Source organism: Rhineura floridana, chromosome 5, assembly GCF_030035675.1.
Source record: "Rhineura floridana isolate rRhiFlo1 chromosome 5, rRhiFlo1.hap2, whole genome shotgun sequence".
NCBI lineage: Eukaryota > Metazoa > Chordata > Lepidosauria > Squamata > Rhineuridae > Rhineura > Rhineura floridana.
In genome coordinates this window covers 139,221,168-139,245,596 of record NC_084484.1, presented here as the reverse complement: position 1 = coordinate 139,245,596, position 24,429 = coordinate 139,221,168, and the positions used below count along the sequence as shown (strand labels likewise).

Sequence of the window (24,429 nt, the reverse complement as noted above, 5' to 3'; positions counted from 1 at the left end):
ACAGATTGACCACTTTTGAAATAAATGGAGGCATGTGCACAGATAATTAACTATTACAATAGGTCCTCTTAACTTCATGAAAACCTAATTAACCATTACCCAGTGTTGTTCTTGGCAATTCAGGGGTTTTATAAATTTTAAGTGTAGTAGTTTCCCATTGAGGTTCCTTTTCTGCTGGTGAAAAAAGGGAAAAAAGAGAACAATAAATTATGTGGAAATCAGATCATTCTTCATAACAGATTATTACACTGAGATCTATTTTCCATTGCCTGGGATCAGTATAATGAACATAAAAATAAGTTTCTTTCTGTTCTCTGCATGGTTTTGTTATTAGAAATGTTTTCACTGAAATGTTTTATGAATATTTGAGGTAACACAAAAAGACTGAAACCTACACATAATTGACCAACACGGGTTTTGTTTTTCCTCAAAGGAACAAAATAGCTTCTTTCATACAGGCTAACTTTGAATTAAAACAATAATGATTATAATCCATGGCATGAAATGCAATTACCACGTATAGATTCTGGTATTTTGGGATGGGCAGAAGGTTTAGGTGTAGAAGGAACCGATCCTGTTTCCGGCAGAGCTGAAAGACACAGGCGGTATTATAGATTTTTGCTTCTTACTGTCTTTTTTTTTTCTTCCTAGGAAATTAGAATCAAATGAGCTAAAGTGGAGATGGAACAAGATGTTTTACAAAAATTGTAAATCAGCTGTAAAAAGTTAACCTTTTAAAGTGTCAGACAGCAGCAAAAACATTGATTTTTGTCCTATTTTGATATGTTCTGAAAACTGACTTTTCTCCCTCGCCCCAGTGCTTTGTATTTTGATAAGTGAATGCTTGTTGTAAGCCACTTTGAGCACAGCTCACCATGGAAACGTGGTATATAAATAAACTAAATCAATCAATCATTCAGTCAATCAATATTAATCTATTCTTTCCCATTAACTCATTGAGTGACCTTAAGAAAGCCACTCTCTCTCCACCCTAGCTTCCCCACCTATGGGAATAATAACACTGGCCTACTTTTTAAAGTTGTAAGGATTACTAATATAACGTATGTGACGTGCTTTGGACTGTCTCAAGTGCTATCAATTTTAAATACTGTTAAGGGTATTAAATTCTGATAATAATGTTGTTAATCATGTAATGGCTGTGCGGATTATGTAATTTTAGAATCAGCATTTAGTGACAAACCTTATTGCAGCTCTCACAAGAAATAAGTTTGGAGCAAATCTGCAAAACTGGTATAAAAGTTATACATGCTAATACAGAATCATAGGTAAATGAAGCACTACCCAGAATTTTCTGGGTTTCAAATTTACTATACAAGGCCAAATACAGACATGACAATAAACTACTTTTTGTGTGTGATGTGAACATGCTACCGGCAATCTCATGCTTATGTCATCTCCCTTCCCTTTGCACATGAGGAAGGAGATTTAACACTTCTTTTGTGGTTTGGAACAAACCATAGTTTCAGATTTCATTTGAATGCAGAAAAATGTTTGTTCAGAAGGTAGTTTGTTAATATAACAGGATATCAAACCACAATTTGTTCCTGGTGTAATATTTTGGTTTGTTTATGGTTTATACTGATCAGTTCCATATATTTAGACACAATGGGAAATTGTAGTTTGTTCTGAACCACAAACAGAAGCAGTTTCTTGGTGAGGCACAGCTGCAGCAAAAACTTTCTGGCAACTGGTTTAGCTGGTACTTACTGGAGGGGCAAGGAAGTGGAGTGACTGGAGCTATACAGATGCACCAGTGGGAGCAAAGTTATGGCTCTGCCAGTGCGTCTGCACAATCCTGACCTCACTACTGCCTTTTCCCTCCTGGTAAGTAGCAGTGATGTTGCTACCAGGAGGCTATTGCTCTGGCTTCACCCCTCCAGGAAAGCCGCTCCTGTGGAAGCTTGAAATCTTCTCCCCCTGTGAATGCAGGAGGAAGGAAGGGGAGGTGTGCATGAGTTCATGGATCACCATGATAACTTCTGTCTTCTAAATGTGGCCAGTGGAAGAAATTGGGATATAAATGAGTAAATAGAAATGTTATATATTGCTAAAAATTCTTGTACAAATGACTAACAAAGACGTTTCTGAACCATGACATAAAAAAGGACCTTTGGTTGCTACCATGGTTTTTGAGCCATGAAGGGCAGCTATCTAAATATAATCCAAATTTAAAAAATCAAGTAGTATAAATAATTTTTAAAACAAATGTTCTGACTTCTTTTAATGTAGATAAACAGCACTTTCCTTCAAGAAACATCTTTACTCATTTTACCATTGGCCTTTTTAAAAAGTTGTCATACTTTTGCCAAGAACAGGAAATGGGAGGGTCTATAATTTCTCTGATGTAAATCTTCAAAACAACAGCAAGTACGTTTGCCTGCACCTTTTCACAAATGTTCCTTGTTAAATTTATCAAAATTCAAGAATTAATGCTATAGGTCTAAGCCAATTACCACATTTGAAAGTATACTCTGTTTTTATATTTTGCAGAAGTAAATAATAGTAATAAAATAGATTCTCAGGGATCTTCAGGATGAAATCTTAATGAAAACTATACAACTTTTCTAAGAAATGTATGTTACCTGCAGTTGCTTTTAAATGTTCAGTAATCCTAGATGTTTTAGGTGTATTCTGCTTCAAAGATGGCAAATTAGGGGCTAGAAAAATAAAAGAATTCAAACTGAACAGAAAAAGATATAACTGCAAGTTACCAATCTAGAAGTGAAATATTTCTGCTCTACTGATAAAACTTAAACATCTAGCATGAAAATAGAAAGACTCGGTTGTGAGGGGGGAAAACCTTTCAACTTCAAGAATGGAGGTCTATTATTACCAAACATGCAGATCATAGAACACATTTTAATATTTTCTCATTTATTTTCTCATCAGCATCCCATTTCAACAAAATGAAACAAAAAGGTAAGAGGCTCACAAGCTACTCTGAGCTTGATTTTTAAGACCAATGTAATGTGGGCTATTCAATGGAAAATAAACTCTTAGTTCATGATATCTTGAAAGTAAAACAGCTAGAAATGAATGATATCTAATGAATCATCAGTAGGTTACATGCACCTACCTTCTGTTCATAATCAACATAATTAAAAAACAAAAGTGTAAATTCCTTTGATTGCAATACAGATTAGTGAACAATCTGCATTTTATTACCAAACCCATAATCCACAATTGAATGAACTCAGGTTTTGCAGCTTTTGAGAAAAAGAAGCAGAATAAGTGTTTTTGGTCAGTCAAGTCCTATACTCAGATTTATCAAAGAAAGTAGTAACTGGCAGTAACTTAGGATGCAACCCTAACCATGTCTACTCAGAAGTAAGTCCTTGAATTCAGTGGGGCTTACTCCCAGGTAAGTGGGGATAGGATTGCAGCCTTACTAGTTACTGCACAGCTGAACAGAGAAGAGTTTTGAACACCATCACTATATATGAATTGAATATTCAGTTACCAGAGCTCACATGCCATCCTTCTGGGGTGGCAGAAGTCTTCCATTTAAAAGGAATAAATGCTGCTTCAGATGGAGCTGAAAAGAGCATCAAGGTTACATTTAATATTCTTCAGAATCCATTTAAACAAACAGTACATGCAACACTCTTGCAATGATGAAGAAAGAGTTCAAAATGGAATGGAGCAGCCAAGCTGATGAAACGGACAGAGATGCAAGCCACCTTGCACCATTCTTAAGCATATCTCGGTGCTCCAAAGACAAGTGGCATTTTTCCCCACAAAGACAGTTGTGCAAAGTGATGAATAATAAAAAAATTGATAGAGAGCCCATGCAGCTTTGTAACTGAAATGAAAAATGGCAGTATGAACAATGCTCCTACAAAGGTTTACAGACTTTGTAGATGCTACTAATATGATTAAAGGTTAGTACAGAAAGTAAGGTAATGAGTTTATTCTGAACGAACTGAATTCACATGGAATGAAAATATTTCTGGTGAAACATAACAGTATGACCATTCAAGCTGAAAAACAACATTACCTAGTGTTGCACTTGGCCAGTCAAGAGGTTTAGATGTTTTTGGTGTGAAAGATTCCAGAGTGGGTTCATTTGTTACTGCTGAAAGAAATGTTGACAAGTATAAGAAGAAAAAAAGCAAGCCTGAAAATTTTTTTTTACAGGAGGAAAACTATTTTTCTGTAGGAAAAACCTGAAGTGTTTCTTTGACTATTGGCCATTGTTTTCAGTTTACCAGTTTAGTAGGTGTTAGAGATGAAGTAATCTGTTTAAATCACACACTATGAAATATTTCCTTCTTCACAAAATATGTGGACTTGAACAAATGCTGGGTGGTCATTTGTTTAGATCCTGCCTGCCTGCACTGTAACTGTTCTGGGATTAAGCCTTGCTATCTGGATCAGTGCCACACATACAATCTTAGGTGGTATTCAATGCTATTCCTACTCAGAGTAAACCCATTAACAATTGACAGACATGACTAATTTAGGTTCTGTAATTTCAAAGGGTTTCTTCTGAGTAGAACTTAGTTGAATACAGCTTTTAAGGTTTTTTGCCAATGCCACTAAAGTGGCACCTTTCAAGTAAAGTGGCATACAGTAACAAGTAACATTGAGCAAAGGAACATATTGCAGTACAGGTCACAGTGCAATCCTTTACATGTAAACACTGAGTTTATGGAACTTACTTCCAAGTAATTGTGTACAGGACTGCAGCCTTAACCTAGTACTGGGTACTAATACGGCACTTTGAAGTCCCATTAGTTTCATCTAGGCTGGCTGCCTATGCCAGCTGAAATTCTCTCTTCCACACAGCCATTATGGGTGCAGAAGTCCCGTTCTCTTTTACATCTAGCCACCCTGGTTTCAGTGGAAGAGAGTTAAGCACGCCCTTCACTCTATTTAATTAATAATAATGATTGTTATTATCATCCACTTCAACAATCTATATAGTGCCTTGTAGAGAGATGTATGCAAAAATAAGCCTCTGCCTCAAAGAATTTACAGTCTAAAATACACACTGAGGGAAGAGAGGAGAGTAGGTGATGCCTACCCACGGATGTGGTAAAATGCAGTTGTATTTAAGATATAGTTATAGTTGTGAATGAGGATTAAAGGTAAAAACCCAAAGGGCATGAAGAAAAGGTGGTTTTTGAGGAAGGATGTAAAGGAAAGGAGAGAGGTGAAAATATTTACACGTTCATGTCCTCAGGGTCATGTTCATTGATATCAGTGGGGCTTAAAAGTGATTAGATCATATTCACAACATTTGGCTAAAAGCTGGCGGCAAATCCAAGTTATTATTACTGTCCTGGAAAATCAAGACTTTGCTTTCCAATAATCTAAAAATCACTTATTTTCTGCACTGTTTAAAAACATTTGGTTGTTTCACACATTTTCAAACGAACAGAAAAATTATTCTAAACACTACTTTCTCATCACTTTTTTCATGCAAAACCTGATGCCACACACTATCTTCATATGACATATGGCAGAGCTGTAAGGATGGAGTTAACTGGAATTGCTATCTATTGGTTTTGATCTACAGATTCATGCCCATCCATTTCAGATATCATTCAGTCTTCAGAAGGTTCTGCTAACAGAAATCTATTGGAGTTAAAGAGACAAGTGCATTAAGAATTGGAGCCTAAAGACATGAGCCTCAGTTTCTTACTTAATAATAGTTCTGTTGAATTCATTGAAACTATTCTTAGGTAAATAGTTTGAAGACTGTAGTCTTACTGCATGAATGGTAAGTCGGCAATGGTTCCCCTAAGTTTGGAGTCAGATATGTCAATCTCATCAGATACTCTGGGGCTTGAAAGTACAGGTTGTATTCTGCTGAAAACTTAAATAATAAATTGATAGTAGCTGCATTTATGATGGTTTATTTTAAATCTAATTTTTATTTTCTGAAGTTTTGTTTTTGTCTAATTGGTATCAATAAGGGTTGTTAAATAATTTTTGAGAAAAGTTTTTATTAGGTTGGTTATTATATAATCAAATTTAAATGCATTTGCAAATGACAACATATTAATGAAGTTGTCTGAAGAGCTTAAACTAAGGAAAACGCCTTCCCTTCTGAAAAATGACATCCACCTCCCACTAATAGAAAAGGGCATTTCAATATTTTTCTTCTTCAAACTTGGGAATATAAAAGATTCTAAGGGTTCAATACACATTTCAGTTCCAATCAGAATCTATTGTTGAAGATATATTTTGAAATACATATTTAAATAAATTTTAGCTGAGCAATGTCTGATTCACTTGCCCTCAGTTGCCAGAATCTATTTACAAGGCATATGCTGTATGTTGTACTGCAAACGGCAAATGCAGTGTCAGCAGGCACAAGTAGGCCCTAGGTAGGAGTTAAAAGTGCCTCTACACAAATCTGAACAACAATACCAACCCTATTTGTCAATTACAGTAACATGGAAGCAATCGTATTTGCATCTACCCACATAGCACCATATTGCCTACTTGTGAGTGATGCAAAGAGAGAGGTGAGTTTCACTCATCTGTCCAATACGTAGGCAGTGTATTATATGCATTACCTGAAGTGGAAGTGCACTGCCTTCAAGTCGATTTCGATTTATGGCAACCCTATGAATAGGGTTTTCATGGTAAGTGAGATTCAGAGGTGGTTTACCATTGCCTTCCTCTGAGGTTGAGAGGCAGTGACTGGCCCAAGGTCACCCAGTGAGCTTCATGGCCATGTGGGGATTTGAACCCTTGTCTCCCAGGCCGTAGTCCAACACCTTAACCACTACACCACACTTACCTACAGTGTTAGAATTAAGTTTTGCACTATTCACCTAACATGTAAACACACAGACTGGGATCCAAAGAACTGTCAGGCATGCTCGGGGGGGTCAGAGATGCCCAGTGGAAGTTTTGACTTTTTTTTTGAACAGCAGATCTCTGTCGGGAATAACAGTTCCTTCACTTTCAAAAGCAGATTGCCTTTTGGCAGGAGGAACTGCCGTTTAAGAAAAACAAGTCCAAAGCTTCCTTGTGGACACAGAACTATTTGTGCAGTTTTTTGGGATTCTAGCCACAGCGTGTTTCTAGTGTGGGGCGTGTCTGTTCATATTCTCTCATATTCCCATCTAGCCTTCAAATTATGTGTGCTCCAAAATAATGGGGAAGAGTTGGATAGAGTATTGCAAGTGTGCACAGATCAACCATTCTTTAGATTGTCCTGTGCTGAGCCCTAGGGGGAGCCCTTCATATATGTGCACTGTGGGTGTACAAGGAAGCATTGCAGACCCACTATTGTGGCCCAATGCCTTTTCTAGGATTAAAACAACAAAAACAAAATCTAATTCAGTTCTTTTCCCCAAAAAAACTGTCACCTTTGCTCATGTTTGAGCACTTGCATTCCTTAAGTATGATGCCAATGGCTCACGGATGTGTTTACTGGTACATATAACATCCAAAGCCATAAAAGGCACTCATTGAGTCTCTCTTACTATCTTACATTAACATTTTGTGTCATATTTCAACTCAGAGTTTATTAAAAGGAAATATATGGACCTTCACTTTCCCATGAGGTGGAGGCAGACCTTCTACTGGGTATCAATTTATTGTTGTTGTTATTATCAACAACAATAATGAATAGTTTTTTTTACCTCAAATGTTGCCAGCTAAATGTCTCTATTATTGCCTAATGTTTAATTATTAAAAAAATTTAAACTATCTATATATGAAGTTACATACTTTCCAAATGGAAGAGTTACTCCTACTTTCATTTTATGCAGCTGTTTTTTTGGCAGTTGGCTGACCTTATTACAATAAACACCTAAGGCAGAACACAAACAAGCAACATACGCAAACCTTAGATTTTAAAAGCACCCACAAAAAAACAAAAAAACCTTTGTATTTCAAAGCTCAGAGGTTCATTTTGAGGACAGTGTGGGGAAGTGCTGTACTAATGCAATAAATAAATAACATTTAGAACAGGAGATTATCCTATAAATAGCTTTCATTTATGAAATCAGAGGGAAAATGAAAAACAAAGGACAATTCATGATTATTTAAGGACAAGTTGAAAGCGAAACAGTGGGAGTCCACTCCCAACAGTACTTTTGATATGCAGTAGCCTTTATAGCCAGTCACTGCTACACTGGTTACTTACTGGTGAAGAGCCAGTGTGGTGTAGTGGTTAAGGTGTTCGACTATGACCTGGGAGACCAGGGTTCGAACCCCCACACAGCCATGAAGCTCACTGGGTGACCTTGGGCCAATCACTGTCTCTCAGCTTCAGAGGAAGGCAATGGTAAACCACCTCTGAATACGCTTACCATGAAAACCCTATTCATAGGGTTGCCATAAGTCGGAATCAACTTGAAGGCAGTACAACCAACCAACCAACTTACTGATAAACCCAAACACAGAAATAGATTAGTTATAGTTAATCAGCCCACAGTAAAGACAAAAGAAAAGAATGAAAAAGTTCATAATGAATATAATTTTTAAAATATGACTAGCTCCATAAAGATAAAGTAGATTATCCCACAGGGCCTTAGGAAAGGTTGAGGCATGGGTGAATTAGCAGCATTGGAATGTGCAGACTCAGAGTCTGGAACTCAATGGGCACCATCAAGAAAAAGGAAGTAGAGGCTATTTTAACAAACAGCAGATGAGCAAGTAAGCAGATGAGGAAGTAAACTTTTTTTTAAGTGTACGACTGCAAGATCAGGGTTCAAATTATGAAGTGTACCTCTGCAGCAGAAATTCCTTGCACAAAGAAAATTAGCCATCAGTGAAAAGCATTCCAGTCCTACATTCTCCTAATTTTCAAATGCAGGGATGATGATGATGATGATGATGATGATAATAATTCTATGAGCTCCCATATGCAGACTAAAGTTTTATAACCTGGAGATTAGGTTATCACCTAATTTGCTGAGAGGAGCAGTAAGTGCAAACAAGTTTCCCTGAAACATCTTGCTCATCACTACTGATCATGTCCTGTAAAATGGAGTTTCTGCCCAGTAGGCCTGACTAGTATCCTGCATTAATACTATGTGTAGCAAGGTTAACACCCAGAATCTAGCACAGGACGTTCAGGAGTTCATCAACAAAGAAGCTGATGTGGAAAAGATTTTATAAAGGCAGAACACTACCAACCATATTCTGTATCAAACGACAAACTTTGCCTGCCCATAATCAGAAGCCCATCTGAATGTTTTAACTTTTCATTCAGAATACACCATTCACTACAAAACAAATTTCAGGATATACATTTGAATTAAGGGATAATGACCCACTGGAACTAGTAGGCTGGAAGTATCAAACAGAGTCTGTGGGTACGCTTAGGCTTTGCATCTGTATTTTATGCACCAGCCAAAATAAAATTTAGAGCATGCCTTCTAAGATCCTGAGACATATCTTTGGTATTATGTTCCTTGAGCATTACTGAAGGTAACAGGGTTGACTGAGGCACCACAGAAATGGTGTCTAGACCCTCTTCCAGATTCTCTGTCATACTAACCCATGTTTCAATGCTTCTAGCTGTTGCTTCTGCAGAGCACTATAATCCCATGCAGAATTCTTGGCCTCCTATTTCTTAGCACTGTGCCTTGATTTCACATTGTCCTCTGAATTTTATGCTGCCTCTACTGTTTTGGCTTACAGAGCAATCCAACTCAGGAGAAGCCTGTGGAAGGGATGATGACAGAGGAGGAACTGACAGGAAGCTCCATGGCATCCATTTGCTGTTGGGGAGCTGCCGGGCTGGTCGAATGTCAGCTCAGCTGGGAGCACACAGGAATGGAAAAGAAAAAGCCAGCTCTCACGAATATCCCTACCAACTCCCCATTAACTTCCATTATAATTATTTTCTTAGACCAGCTTTTTTCTTGGAGTAACTTTGGCCTGGATCAGAACCCATAGGAGTGTTCCCAATGGGAGTTGGATGTTGTGTAAGTCCCTCCCCTCAGCCCCTACTCCAACACACCCCAGAAAGCCCCTTTTTGGGGGCATTCTGCCATTTTCCCCTCCACTGGGCTAAGCTTCCCTGGCAGACCCTCAGCCGAACCAGTGTGAGGGGCTTTGCTGGTGGAGCCAGGACCCTACTGGCTCTGCTGTGGGTCTGTCATATCCAACTCCTCTCAGCCCAGCATTAATACAAGGTGGATTGCACCCTTAGAATCTAGCCACCTTCTGATTTAAACCCAGCATTCACAGTTAACAATCTTAATACACTTTTTTTGGTTGTTTGTTAATGTTTTATTGAAACATTTTCATTTGCTTGATGGCATAGCAATGCCTGCCTTTCTTCCATCTTCTTGGCATTAATTTGAAATTACCAGACTCAGGACTAGGGATGGCCAAATTTGTCAGTTTTGGTTTCTCAGTTTCTCATTTTTCTCCACATTTCCACATCAAGTTGAGGGTTTTTTTTAAAAAAAAGGTCCTCGTAAAAATTCATTGGTATTTGAGTGTGAATTTCTCTTAATGCACACATTTTTGTATGCAATTTTCTGTTGTAATGCACTTTATATGTTATTTTCACTAATATGTGCATTTTAATGCACAGTTTACCCTGTTGTATGCATTTTTGTACACATTACTTGTCTGGAGAACTGCTCTGTAAAACTGACAGAAATGTGAAAGATGAAGGATGGTTGTGTTTTGGTTTGCATATTGGTTTGGGAAGTGTGCGTTTCATAGGTTCACCTTTAAATGCAAACTGAATTGAATTTCACATCCATCCCTACCCAGAACAGCATAGCTGTACAAAATCAATAATCTTGGGAGATTCTGAACAATGAGCAATCCGCAGTCATCTAAGGTATACTGGATAAAAAAGAAAATAGAATACTGTTCACCAAGACCAGACAACGGAGATATGGAAAATCAGAAAATCATGTGCAGTATTAGAGTCACACAATACGTGTGTTCCCCATGTGTCCTGGAACAGATGCATGAATAGGAAATGTCATAATGTGTTCCATAAAGAAAGCAAAGAAAACCTAAGAACGCATTTTGACAAGAGATTGTAAGATAAAAATTGCAGTTCTGATCTGAAGTTTATGGTATAAAAAGCTAAACAAACCACCACATAAACATCATGATCTGCTTTACTCACTTTTGGAGTGTATGCACATTTCCTATTGCATATATTGAGCACCTCCCTCCTCATAGAAGAAAATGGAAGCCCCCAAGCTCCTGGATCATGTCCAAAAAACATCAGGAATAGTTTTTAGGCCACATCTAGCATTACCAATTTCACTCATGGGAATACCTACAAGTTACTCTCATGACTAAATCTGCAGTATTAGAAGGGCAGACACCTATGTCTAGTAATAAGCCAGAGTTAGATCAACATATATTTCCTTGTTGCATGAGCAGATATGGGCATAAGCCTTTCCAACACTATAATTTTCACCACTGGGGTGACTTGAAAGAAAAAAATTATATGGGTAAATCACGCACACTACATGAAACAGGAAACTAATTATCCCCTTTACCTACAATTTTAAGGTTACTTTTAATATGTTGTTTTCCATTTAGAGGAAAAGTGATAAAAACACGTGAATGAAAAAATAACATTAGAAGAAACCCTAAAAACACACGGAAAGGAGAATTTATTTCCTGCTGCATGTATTATATAGAAAATACACACCATCCACAAAACAAATAAATTTATGTCAATTGAATTAAAGGATTTGTTTGCAAATATGGCAGACTTAGAAAAAATGGTTCCTTGCCAACAGAAAGTACACAAGCAACCTTGGAGATTTTGCAAGGGAAATGTTGCATGATTCATAACTCTTGGCCGAAGGATACATTTAGATTCAGAGCTATCAGGGTTCTGTGCAAAATATAACAACCATTTTAACAAAGGCATCTTTTTAGAAACTTAAAACTCACCATCAGTTGACCACCCAGAGTGTTTCTAAGTGAAAAGAATTTTTTTCCCTCTGGTACAGATGAAATATTTAAATACTGCAAAGGAAATCTAGGGAAATTTTCAATGAAGCCTTCTAAGAAATTGTACTTGAAATAGTAACTAAAAATGCCAGGTAAACAGTAAAATGTGATGAACTTGCTTCTGATATTATAAAGGCTTTTGTGGATCTCAGAATCAAGTAAGATAATTTGAGAAAATAAATATAAAATTATTTAGATAATTTTACTATTATCTAATTAGTCATATTAAGAGCAAAGTGTGCCATGGAAAATTTGCACATACTGAAAATGTGTAATCAAAATAAGCTGTAACTTCTATATGCCAAAAGAAATAGATAACCCCAATCAAGAATTTCTTGTCAGAGTGTTGGCATTTCCACATTTGACAATGCTGATCACTGCTATTGGGGGGAGGGGGGGAGTGCCTGGAATCTACCTTGTCCCCATACAAATGCCAGACTGTTTGTTCAGCAGTTCATGCATAGTTCAGGAGCACTCATTGAACACACCCTCCCAGATGTGCCGCTCCCACCACTGGCACGAATGGGAGTTTCCCTAACATGTCAAATTGCAGACCTAGGGGGTAGGTGTGGGAGGAAAGGTTCTGATTATGATCAGGCTCCCCAGTGGCTATTATTTATAATAAAAACAATACATGCACTGTAAAAACATGTGATTAAAACATGTGTAGTTTGGCCCATGCTTGCTCACATTATCCTAAACTGTGTCTTAGTCCTTTCCAACACACATACAGGCACAAACATCCTCTTCAGCATGCCATGCAAACGTATCCTTTTTCAAGATAAAACTAAGGTCCTAGTACCTCAACATGACCTTCATGACAGCAACAATAGCATATTGATGGTTTCTTCCATGCAAATCCAAAAGTTTAGGGATGAGGTGTTTCAAAGTGGGGACTCTCACAGCTCCCTCCACCAAAGCAACGTGCAGGCAGAGGAACCTGCTGGCTTAATAAGATGCCCTCTGTTTGAGGGCTGTCTAGTCCAACTCTCATTTAAAGATAAGGAACCATGAAAAGGTTAGAGCAGGAGCCTTGGCATTGCCCATTAACAGTTAGCAGGATTTGGTCAGCAGACTCAGCAGGCATACAAGTCACCTGGTGTCTTCCCCATTAAGGGAAGATGTATTGTATTTCTATGTAAATGATAGTATATTTTTCCAAATCTTCATCTGTACATATAAATGACCACATGCACATTATCCTCTTTTGTCTTCTTTTTTGGTGATGCAAATTCACTTTTTGGCCGTGCACAACTGGCTTTATCTCTGCTGTTGTGCAGCACCACCCAGCAGACAGTGGAGACTGAAAGTCATTAGGACTGGTGGGGCAGAAGGCAGGGAGGCCAACAGTAGATGGAGCCAGAGCAAAGGAGAGGCAGAACTAACTAATTCTGCTTTTGTCCCCAGTTTCCAGCCTTTTGAGTTCTACAAAGATAACACTAAGGAGGAATTAGTGCCACTCCCCAGACTGGTTGTAAGTAAGGCAGGTGGGGGCTGGCTGAGGATAGATTGATCTTTGTGGGGCAGCACTCTAATGGACCATCCTCCACTGCCTGCAGATTGCTGACAGGTATACTGCATGGCAGCATGATCAGGTGATCTTCTGAGGAGATAGTAATGCCCTATCTAAATACCTATATTTATATATCTATATCTATACATGATGACTCTTCAGGGCCAAACTGACAATAGGTTAGTTCCATATCTTTGCTTTTAAATCCAGTGTTCTCCCTCTCCACTGAGGAGACCCCAATCCAGATCAGGACCTTAGCATGTGAATAGGGGTGATTTAACCCTTTGCCTCCACCGTGGTCCAAACTTTGATCAGGAGGCTAACAGCAGCAGTTTGCACACGAAAAAAGCTCCTACTGAAGTGGATGGGAGGTTTGCCCCCCCCATGCAAATTGCTGGTATAGGGCCCCCAATCTGAATCGGGTCCATAGTAAGGCACAAAGGGTTAAAATTCACCTCCCCCTTCCATGCTAACTAAATTCCTAATCCAGACTGGAGGTCCTGTGCTGGAGCTACTGTATTGTCTAGTTTAGCCTGAAGTCTATAAAGCTTGTTGCATGGTACCAGCTAAGCTGCAACAAATTGCACAGTAATCCTGCTTGAGCCTACTGATATCTTGTCCTGTCCCCCAGATACATGGGAAGTAATATGGGGAAATGTGGGAGTGCTGCTACCATTCCTCCCCATCAAGTCTGTATGGCTGCTCAGCTGAATGTGCCTATGAGCATGGGTGCCAAAATTCATGCAGTCTCTCCATGTTACATGTTTCCCCATATGCATGTAAATTTGAGGGATTTAGGCTTATTGTTGATTTTTTAAAATTTTGTCCACAGTACCAAACTGCATTATTATCAGACCTCACTATTCAAATAACATCTATCCTGAAACATGCAACTTTAGAGAAAAAATAGTAATTACCCAGCTTTGTTGGTGCAGTTTTGGAAGCAGGTGTTTGGGGTTCTGAAGGAACTAGTTGCATTTCACTTGAAGCTATAGGAAAAGAAATGGCCAAGCCTTTATAGAGATTATTGGTGCAGAATTCATCTCACAAGGAGTATATTTGTAAGACCCATATTGCATAGGATCTTTTGCGACATAATTTTGCAAATAATGGAAAGACAATAGAAAGAAACAGAAGTTGGTTGGATCATAATTCATCTCAAGAACCAAGGAAAACATAACAGTGTTTCATGATTATGTTCTAAGAACACTAACCTGTTTCATGAAATGTTAAAGCAGAAGTGAACTTCAAAGTTTAAAAAAAACAAAAAAAAAAAAACTTGCCATTACCCAATGTTTCTGTGGGCATTTGAAGTGTCGGAAGCATTTTAGTTTTAGGAAATTCTGGAAACTTGTGTGGAACTAAAAGTTGGAAAAAAGAAAAAGAAGCCCAGTATATGAGAACCCAAAATCCTGAACAATAAATACTTACAACTTAGTGATTTGGTGTAACAAATAGACACAAAATCGTATTAATCTCTATATTCCAATGATGGTGGACATTTTTACTTGATCAAGCTGAGGTAAGCAACTAATCTCTCTGCTAAACTCCACTGAGTCAACACCAAGAGAAAGGCAAATAATGTAGGGAGGCTGATGAGGAAGAAACACTCCAGACCCTTTCAGGTCTAAACTAGTTGCACATAAAGACAAATCCAAAAGCCTTAGAAAGACATTGTACAGAAAAAATATGATTGCCCCCACATAGGGTTACCAACCATACTCTTTTAAGAGTACATGTACTCTTTTTGAGATGGTGCAACAGCATACTCTTACTTTTCACTTATCGAAGCCAAATGTACTCTTTTTGAAATGACAAAATGAAAGTAACCCTACCCCCACAGGTACGTGAGGGAAGCCATCTTTTTCTTTATACCTAGGAAGGGAATGTACATTATAATGTACAATGGCTTCCTGGAAGAATTTTTGAACTGATTTTTCACTGCAGAGGTAGTATTAAGTGCGCTAGGCAGCTGATGCAGCCCTCAGACGATCTTGTACGTACTTTTTTGTCCGTAAAACTGGGTGGATTTTTAGGGTTTTTCTTTAAATATCTGATGAAAAACGGGACAACATGAAGTAGGTTTTGTGACTACATGAAACTATGAGTGAAATCTAATGCTGTCATTCTGTTCACACAAGACTTTTAATCCAGTGAAGGCATCTGCTAACATAATAGAAGTGAAATTGATTTTTGCCAATTCCCCGTTTCTCTGATGCCTCCCACCTCACCTTCCATGTTGTTCTGAAGAGTTCCCTAACCCTTTGGAACAGATTGTTGGGTGGGTCAGGAGGAAGGAGGAAGTGGCAAAACTCACTTCCACTTCTCTTACATTGGAAGATGTCTCTGCTGGATCAAATGTCATTTTGGGTTTTGATTTGGAGAGCTGTAATTCAGTGGTAGAGCTTCTGCTTTGCATGCAGAAGGTCCCAGGCTCAGTCCCCAGCATCTCTAGGTAAGCCTGGGAAAGATCCCTATCTGAAATCCTGGAGAGTCATTGCCAATATAGAAAACATTGAGTGAGATGGACCAATGGTGTGACTTGGTATATGGCAGTCCAGTGCTGCCATTTTGTTAAGAAACATAAGAATGGAAGCACTGGATTTCACCCTACAGCACAACTTCAGTTGCTTTGCAGAATTAACATTAGGATGCAAAGCAAGGCCTGTCTGGAGTAAATAACAATTCAATATTTTCTAACCCAGCTGGATTGGACTTAATTTTTCCTTAGCGGCTAAGCAAAGAAAAGTATGCTAACTAGCAAGAGTTCATTTAGTCCCCCTTTAATTGCAGAGAAAGCAGGACTCCTGCATGAAGGAGCAAATCTTATATTTGCTTTGTTTAAAATGCAATTCATAAAGTACTTGGGGTACAATCCAACAGGATTAGCCATGATTAAGATGATTTATTTTAATGAGATTAAGAGTGTTTAACAGTCTGTTGGATTGTGGCCATTGTCCGTTAGTTCCTATAGGGAGACATTGCCATCCTTCCATGTAGTCATAGAAATGTCGACAATGGTGAGCAAAAACTGCCACAAATGGAAAACAAGGGTGAACTCTGTTTAATGCTTGTTTGGTGGTATCATTAAAGCTACAATATTATGCATTGTCTGGTTATGGGGACAATTATGGGGGGGTAAGAGAGGGCCCATTTCCTTTACACTTTGTATTGGTCCCCTTATCCAATATTTTTTGAAGGCAACAGTGGCCATAATACAGCTATTCTGTCGTTCCCCGTGAACCAAGGGTACCTGACCTTTCTCCTGGAAAATACTATTACTTTAGATTTAGAATAGTTAATTGTAAGGTAATTATCTTTACAATATTCCACAAAGCCACTGAGTAGTCTCTTAAGACCCAGCCGAGTTTGGGAGATTAGAACCGCATCGTCTGCATAAAGCAGAATGAATACTTTTGTGTGCCCAATCTTGGGTGGATGGGATTGTGTCGTTCCCAGGACAGAAGGAAGATCAGCCAAATATAGGTTAAATAGGGTGGGGGAGAGAACACACCCTTGTCTGACACCTCATGAAGAGGAGATCTCCTTTGAGAAGTGACCTCGAAAGCTACATCGTACCTGGATAGATGTATTTTGGTACAATAAGCAAATCAGGGACAATAACCTTTTCTCAATAGAAAGCAGTTCTAATTTGCTCCACAGACGGTCACGAGAGATAGAATCAAAAGCAGATTTTAGGTTTATAAAGGCTGTAAAAAGTTTGCCTCCTCGTGATTTAGAATATTTGTGCGCTAGGTGGGCCAATACCAGACAGTGGTCAAGTGTGGAGCATCCTGGTTGAATCCTATCTGCTCTTCTCCCAAGATGTTGTTGTCACTTATCCACATTTTCAGTTTTAAGTAGGTAGCTGGCGGACACTTTCCCCACTATAGGCAACAAACTGATTGGCTGATAATTACTCGGGTCGTTCTTGGGTCCTTTCTTATAGATGGGAACAATGCAGGCTTTCAGCCAAGTTGTGGGAATTATTCCTGATTTGTATATTAGAGTAAAGAGGGAGGCCAGCAGAGGGGCCCACCAGCTGATATTACTTTTCAACAGCTCCGAGGGGATACCATCTGGTCCAGGAGCCTTGCCTGTCTTTAACTGGGATAATAGTTCCTCAATAGTATTAGTGTCAACAGGGGGCCAGTCAGGAATATCGGATCACTTGAAGGAATTCAATCCTTCTTTCTTAGATCTATTTTTGGTGTCCCAAGATGTGTTTCTGGAGCTACCCTTAATTTGGAGGCTGGCCTTAACTCTTTAAAATGCTTACCTTGGACCTATGTCATTCAATTCTGGCTACGCTGCTGTCTTATGCTCACTCAAATCTCACTTACATCTCAGGTAATGAGAGACCCTCTTAAGCCATCTTGGACCAAGGTGGTGGTGGATAAAGTTGTTTCAGTTGGCCTTTCTCCTTCTGACTTGCTCTCGATGGAGCTTGGTAGGGCCAAGGCGATTGTTAAACAGCGGCTAGTGGACATTGACATCCAAGAGCTTCTTGTAGCTGCTTCGGGCCCCTGTTCCCCTTGATCACAGGGTGATCACAGGGTGATCACAGGGTAAAGACGGGATGCTCTATCTAAGTTGGCTATCTGTACCTAAGTACAGAAGGGCATTTTCTTTGGCACGATTCAACGCCCTACCTTCTAAACTTTGGGAGGGTAGATACGATAAAACTTCAAGGAATAGTAGACGCTGCCCCTGTGATAACGCTGAAGTGGAGTCTGTTTTACATGTTTTGTTTAATTGTAGGTATTATGAAGGGGCCAGAAAAGATCTCTTATACCCCATTATGCAGTCCCTTCCAGGCCGCCCCATTGAGTCTCTTCTGCCTGTTTTACTAGAGGGCTCTGACAAGGCAATTACTGTTCAAGTGGCCAAATTTTTGAACTTGGCCACTGTGACCAGACCCTGTAAGATTGTGAATTGCAATTAATTTTATCATATTGTTTTGATGTCTGCCATAGCTCTGTCACCAAATAGTCTCATGTTAATATTTTATGTTGTATTGTGGTCGGTTGACTAAATAAATTATTCATTCATTCAATATAGCTAAAAGTAGAGGAAATAAGAGGGGGAGCTTTTGGTTTTCATTACACGCCTCCTATCTTTCTTCCAATTATTGCAAAGACACAAAGTCTCATGTACTTGTCCTAGAGTTCTAAGATTCTATCCACATAGGATTAGTTATGTGTATCTGTGTAAGGAAAGGGTGGGTTGGTCACTTCTCCCTGGAACCACCACTGAGCATCAGTTCCATAGAAAAGTTGGGCTTATACAGGGCGGCGAAGAGTAGATTAAGTTCTTTGTAATTATCTAAATATTCAATGACTGTGTAAGTGGAAGGCAGCTTGTACAACTAATTTGTCTCTTCGCATCTTAATCCCTAGAACAATCTCCCCCCGACTGAGTCTGTGGCCCCTAAAGAGTGTGAGCTGTGTTGTATAAAACTGAGAAGGAGAAATTTTGTGCAAAATCAGGCAGAGGGATCTTGTGCCAACAGAGCTTCCTCCAAAGCATGATTACAGGTGATTCCCCCTCTAGAGAGCGTGTTTGGGGAGAGAGGGCAAGAGGAAGATAGATTGTGTGAGTGACCTTCTGCTCATGCAGTCTTTGAATATTATTGCTTTTTATTTATCATTATATTTATATCCCTTGCTTACTTCCAAATGTGTACACAGATACATAGAATTTATCTTATGTGGATAGGGATATGATTTCTAGCGTAAGGAGAATTCAGGATGCACTTTGATTCTTTGGAGGAAAGGCTCACACTTGAAGTAACTGATTGGAGGTTACAAATGAGAATGGCTTCTTTTCTGAATGAGTCCATTAATGGTCTCCAGGAGAGATCACACAGCTATGACATAATTAAGGTTTTAATTCAAAATGGCTGAAAACATTAACCTGCTATAGGGTGAAGATGGTGTGGCATGTGAGAAAGAGTGTGATATAATATATACATAAACCATTATCTTTTGAACTCTATAATAACTATATACACATATACACACATTTTTGGATGTGAATTATCTGGTTATATGTGATTAGGTTCATATGCATCTAGAAACTTTGGTATATTCTATGCCTTATGCCAATGAAACCTTTATCGCTTTTACTATTTACTGTTATTTACTTTTATTTTTTAAGGAATGAGTGAACCTTTGTGGATCTGCAGAGTATTTTAAGTTCACAATATCCTCTTTTTTGGCTTTGGTTAATATTATTAAGTCATCCATAAAATAAAAATGTTTCTATAATATTATATTTTATTTGTGATAAAAAGCGATCACTAGCAAATGAATTTAAATTATTAAATTAAATTATCTAGAATAGATCATATATACAGACTGGAACTAGACACATTGCTGGATCTTTTGTTGTTGTCGTTGTTAATATTAAAAAGCCAAACCATCCAGTATGTTTGGAATTTTCCCCATTCTGTCTTTAAAGGTGATTTATTGTCTTGGAGATCACTTTCTTTTCCATTGTCAGCAGGAAAAAGACACAAAGGCTTGACTTTAAATCCTTTTCTGTTTCTGTTGTTACTCGGTATAACTCCTTATAATTTTAAACCAGTGCTAGCAAAATATACTAAGTCAAAAACTGTAAAACTCATTCAGTTACCATGGTCACTTGCTTTTTTTTTTTTAGGTCTAAGATTCTATGCCTATAATAGCATCGATTCCTTTTCTTTCTTTCCTTTTTTGTTAATATAAATGATGAGAATATAATATATATTTACAAAGCTAAGCTATAACTGGAAATTCACAAAATAATTTTGTGCCAGAGTTAATATGCTGAACACTGTAAAAGGGATTTATAAAACTAAAGAAATGCATACAACACATTGCAAAGTTATATTGGGCTATTTTTATTGTCCTAACATCAGCAAAACAAGCATAGAAGGAACCAAGGATTCACTCAGATACCCAAAGTTTTCCTCTGTATCCAATAATAATAGTTTTGAATTTACTTCTCAGAGATCATTTCTTCATAAGAGTCCTTACTCTCCATTGCTGTTCACATTTAATTCAGTCAAAATATATGCTTCTTCATTTACTCATCTTATTTAACTAGAAATATGAAAGAGAAAGCTGCTTCACAGGCCTTGAAAAGTTGCAGTGATCAAGTTTATGTGAAACAGGTTCACATATAAATGTTCATACAATCCCCTGCATGACAGTGACTATTTGCTTATCTGTTGTGGTAGTTATGCCTTCAGGAACACAAGAAAACTGATTCTGTGGCACATGTATGCAGCCACATATCAGAGGTAGCCTTTGGTAGTCCTAGGTCTGCAATAGAAATAGTACAAACAAAATATTTACCCAGTGTGCCAAGTGGCAATTTAGCCAAAGGAGTTATGCTAGGTTTTGAAGACGCCAGTTTCCTTTCAGTGTGAGCTAAAAAAAGAGAGAGTTAACAACCTTTCTTTAGACATTCAGGACACTGTGTTCACATTACGCAAAGCATGCTTCAGCACAGAGTGACGAGGACAAATTCACAAAGATAATCTTTTGGCTTCTAGGAAACTTCCAGACTTACTATTTTCAGGTGGGATTCAATCACATACTTGCAAATTCAGGTTACATAATTAAAGTTGATTTGGCGCTTGTGACCTGCTCCCCTCTCCCCCCAAATCAGACTTCTTGCAATAAGGAAAGTGACCAGAAAATGCACTGGAAAGTATGGAATAACAATGGCTTGATGCAACGTTGTCTAATCCCCCCGTAAACAAATCAGAATGAATGCTCATTAAACAGCTGATATCATCTAACTTCCCTGCAAATTTGTGCAAACAAATCAGGAATTCTCAATAAACAGTTTGTCCAGAAGGAACCTGAGTCCCACTACTTGAACAGCCATGATGCATTTTGCTGAAGGAAGAAAGTGGAAATATTTTAGTGAACAATAAAATGAGATGCATTAAATGTCTCTCCCATCTAGCAAGCACGTTTTCTTAAAATCACTGAAAGGAACACTGAAAAAGTAATCTGAAAAGGCATCAAAAAGTAATAGAGGTGACAATATTATGCATACAGGGCCAGCTCCAGGTTTCTGCGAGTCCTTGGGCACAGGCTATCAGTGGGCCTCTTGTCCCCTTGCTTTCCTCCACAAATTACACTCCTCCTCCCTCTTGGCCCCACCCCTTTAAAGTAAAGCAAATCTTGACTGACATGGCAACTCCCTATCATCAAAGAAAAACAATACAATGTTTTGAACTTTTGAAAAGATGACTGCCACACATATAAAATAAGCCCTTGCATCTCTCTACTATAATCTCATTTCACACTTAAAATTTTTGTACAGGAAAGAATGTAAATGAATTATATTTGCTATTATAGCAACATCCATAAGCTGGATTGGCTAGTGGGGTTAGTCTGGGGCCAGTGAGGGGCCCCACAGCTCCTATACCCTTGGCCAGTGCCCACCTGGCCCACTGCTGGAGCCAGGCCTTTATGCATGCTTACCTGGGAGTACAGGAAACACAACCTGTGCAGGAGTCATTACATTCCTCTGCATGGCAGTGACGACTTGCTTACCTATTTATTTTATTATTTATTTAAAATATTTATATACCACTAAATCATTTGCATTTCTAAGCAGTTATGCCTTCAGGAATGCAAAAACATTGATTCTTTTTTAATACATTTGTACCCACACATATCTCAGGTAGCCTTTAGTACCCTAGGTCTGCAATGGAAATAGCATAAACGAAAGTATTTACCCAATGTGTCAAGTGGCAGTTCAGCCAAAGGAGTTATGCTAGGTTTTGAGGGTTCCTGTTCACTTTCAGAGTAAGCTAAAGCAGAAAAAAGAAAAAGAAAAAGTTAAAATCCTTTCTTTATTGGAGCAAGGACACCACATTGTGCCAGTATAACAGATACAATTGTATAACACTCCTAAAGCACTGCTGTCCAAAACCGGTAATGCTGAGCAAAGTTATACCGACTTGCAGTTGCTGTGTCCCTCCATAAGTGCTTATTTGTGGAACAGCAAATCCCAATGGTCCATAATGTTGATCCATACTGTATTACTTTTTAAAATTAGAAATGGTTTTGTACCATACCAAATATCCTGAAGAAAACCATCCAGAATGGCTATTCATCAGTTCAGAAACTAGAACAGCAAAGGTCATTTGCTGTTTAGGACAGTAGCATTAGCTTAAAGCTAAATCACAGGAAACGTGTTTTACCTGGAGAGCCCTCTGATTCTTTTGAGTCACTGGGAGCTGTAGGTTTACTCCTTTCCCAGTCTAGTTCAGACATAGCTGCAAGGTAAAAAAAAGAAAAAAGGAGAATAATTCTTAGTATAGGATATCTCAGTATAATTGAATTAGGTCAGGCAAATTAAGCTGCATGCAGCGGAGAAAACCTGGTGTCAGAATATAAGCTCAATGTTAGTCATTAAAAAGCCTTTGAACATTAAACCTAAGAAGCACATTTACAATTCTTTATAAAACACAGTATCTTGTACCCTCTTTCAAAGTAATTTCTCCTTGAACATAGGCAAGGGTGTAGCTAACAACAGCCAGTCCTGCTGTCTCTGGAGTGAAATGGAAACCATTCCACTGATCAGTTGGGTTTTATGCAATTCACTGGTGGTTTGAGTAATTTAATAGAGCAAGTAAAAAGAGTGAGGAACGATCAGAAAGTGTTAATAAATACAAGCTGTAGTATAAAGAGAAAAATGGAAAATGGTCTGAGTTAGTGGAAATGGGGCATGGAAGGAATCAAATAATGAAAAGGTATATTTATTGTGTTTTGAGCTACAAATAAGAAAATGATGAAAATGCTCAAGAGCATCCACAGAAATATTTCTGGGGCAGGGACAAGGACTATGAATTGTTACTACTGATCATTGGCAAGCCACTCTACCCACTGTTATATTTAGAATTTGGGGGGGGGGGAAGTGGCCTCCTTATGGGCCCCCTTGAAAATGCCCTCCCACAAAAGGACACCAATATCATTTTCATATAAATTTATAAACTCTAATAGCAAACAAAAGATTGCATGTGACCGTGAAAGCACACAACACCAAGCTGATATTAAATGTTCTGATTGAATCATGCTTATTTTATTTATTTTTAGAAATAAACTGGACTGCTAAATGGGACAGAGACTGTAATTTCAAATGTAGTCATTATAGATAATTTCACAGTTTATGAACATGCAGAACTGAATTACATGTAAACCTTCTAGTCCTCTTCATGTTCAAAGCTCCAAAGAAAACAAATAACGCACATGCAAAATTCCAAATATATGCTAAACTCCATGAAATAGGTTTTTCGGCTTGTGATTGAAAAACCATTCATTCAATCACCCTTTAAAGTTCATCTGTATTAATCAAGGAGTTTAAGACTTGATTTAAGATTGATGTGGACGTTCTGAACAAAAGCGCCAAATTTTCCTACACTGCCATAGTTTTCCATTTTTGATAGGAACCACTTCCTCCAGATACATCATGGTGTCAATCTTTTATGTAGTTTAATTTTTGTGTTAATAAAAAAGCTGCCGCTTTTCAATGGTGCAGTTGTATTCCTTGACCCAGAAAATGTATATTTAGACACCAAGCTTGTGATCCTAAGTGGCTTAGAAGATGAGTTATTGGTAGTTATAGGTTTTTACATTAATTTTCAGGATGGCCACCATGATGTATCTGGAGAAAGTGGTTCTTCTCAAAAATAGAAAGCTATGGTAATGGGTAGCATGCAAAAAAAAAATTGGTGCCTTTGTCTGAACATCCACATCTATTTGCTAAACTGCCGGACTATATTTATTTATTTATTTATTACATTTATATACCGCCCCCGAAGCTCTCTGGGTGGTTTAAAAACAAATATACAAATTTTAAAACACAAAAAACAATTTAAAAATACAATTATAAAAAAATATAAAAACAATTTAAAAATATATCTGTTTAGATTGAAAAATATTTGGATAATTAAAGCAACAAAGATACTGTAGCAG

General features: G+C 38.1%; 1 protein-coding gene and 1 long non-coding RNA gene across 30 annotated transcripts in view; one reads left to right on the top strand and one right to left on the bottom strand.

Annotated features, from left to right (window-relative positions):
- Window positions 1-12,020, top strand: part of LOC133385359 (uncharacterized) — a 30,744-nt gene extending 18,724 nt beyond the window's left edge. Inside the window, exons 3-5 of the long non-coding RNA XR_009762859.1 lie at window positions 2,251-2,388; window positions 2,911-2,940; window positions 9,634-12,020. This is a non-coding gene — a long non-coding RNA (uncharacterized LOC133385359). The remainder of the gene's footprint in view (window positions 1-2,250; window positions 2,389-2,910; window positions 2,941-9,633) is intronic.
- The window catches only part of ABI3BP (ABI family member 3 binding protein), a 235,902-nt gene that overhangs the window by 95,010 nt on the left and 116,463 nt on the right, over window positions 1-24,429 (bottom strand). For 20 of the 29 annotated variants that reach the window (XM_061628187.1, XM_061628192.1, XM_061628194.1 and 17 more), the window contains 10 exons: window positions 22,656-22,730; window positions 22,188-22,262; window positions 20,788-20,862; window positions 14,737-14,808; window positions 14,365-14,436; window positions 4,019-4,096; window positions 3,482-3,556; window positions 2,604-2,678; window positions 515-589; window positions 100-174 (listed from right to left, as the gene is read on the bottom strand). In XM_061628187.1, coding sequence (XP_061484171.1) covers window positions 100-174; window positions 515-589; window positions 2,604-2,678; window positions 3,482-3,556; window positions 4,019-4,096; window positions 14,365-14,436; window positions 14,737-14,808; window positions 20,788-20,862; window positions 22,188-22,262; window positions 22,656-22,730 — 747 coding nt within the window. The remainder of the gene's footprint in view (window positions 1-99; window positions 175-514; window positions 590-2,603; window positions 2,679-3,481; window positions 3,557-4,018; window positions 4,097-14,364; window positions 14,437-14,736; window positions 14,809-20,787; window positions 20,863-22,187; window positions 22,263-22,655; window positions 22,731-24,429) is intronic. The other 9 variants (XM_061628188.1, XM_061628191.1, XM_061628202.1 and 6 more) reach the window with 9 other exon arrangements.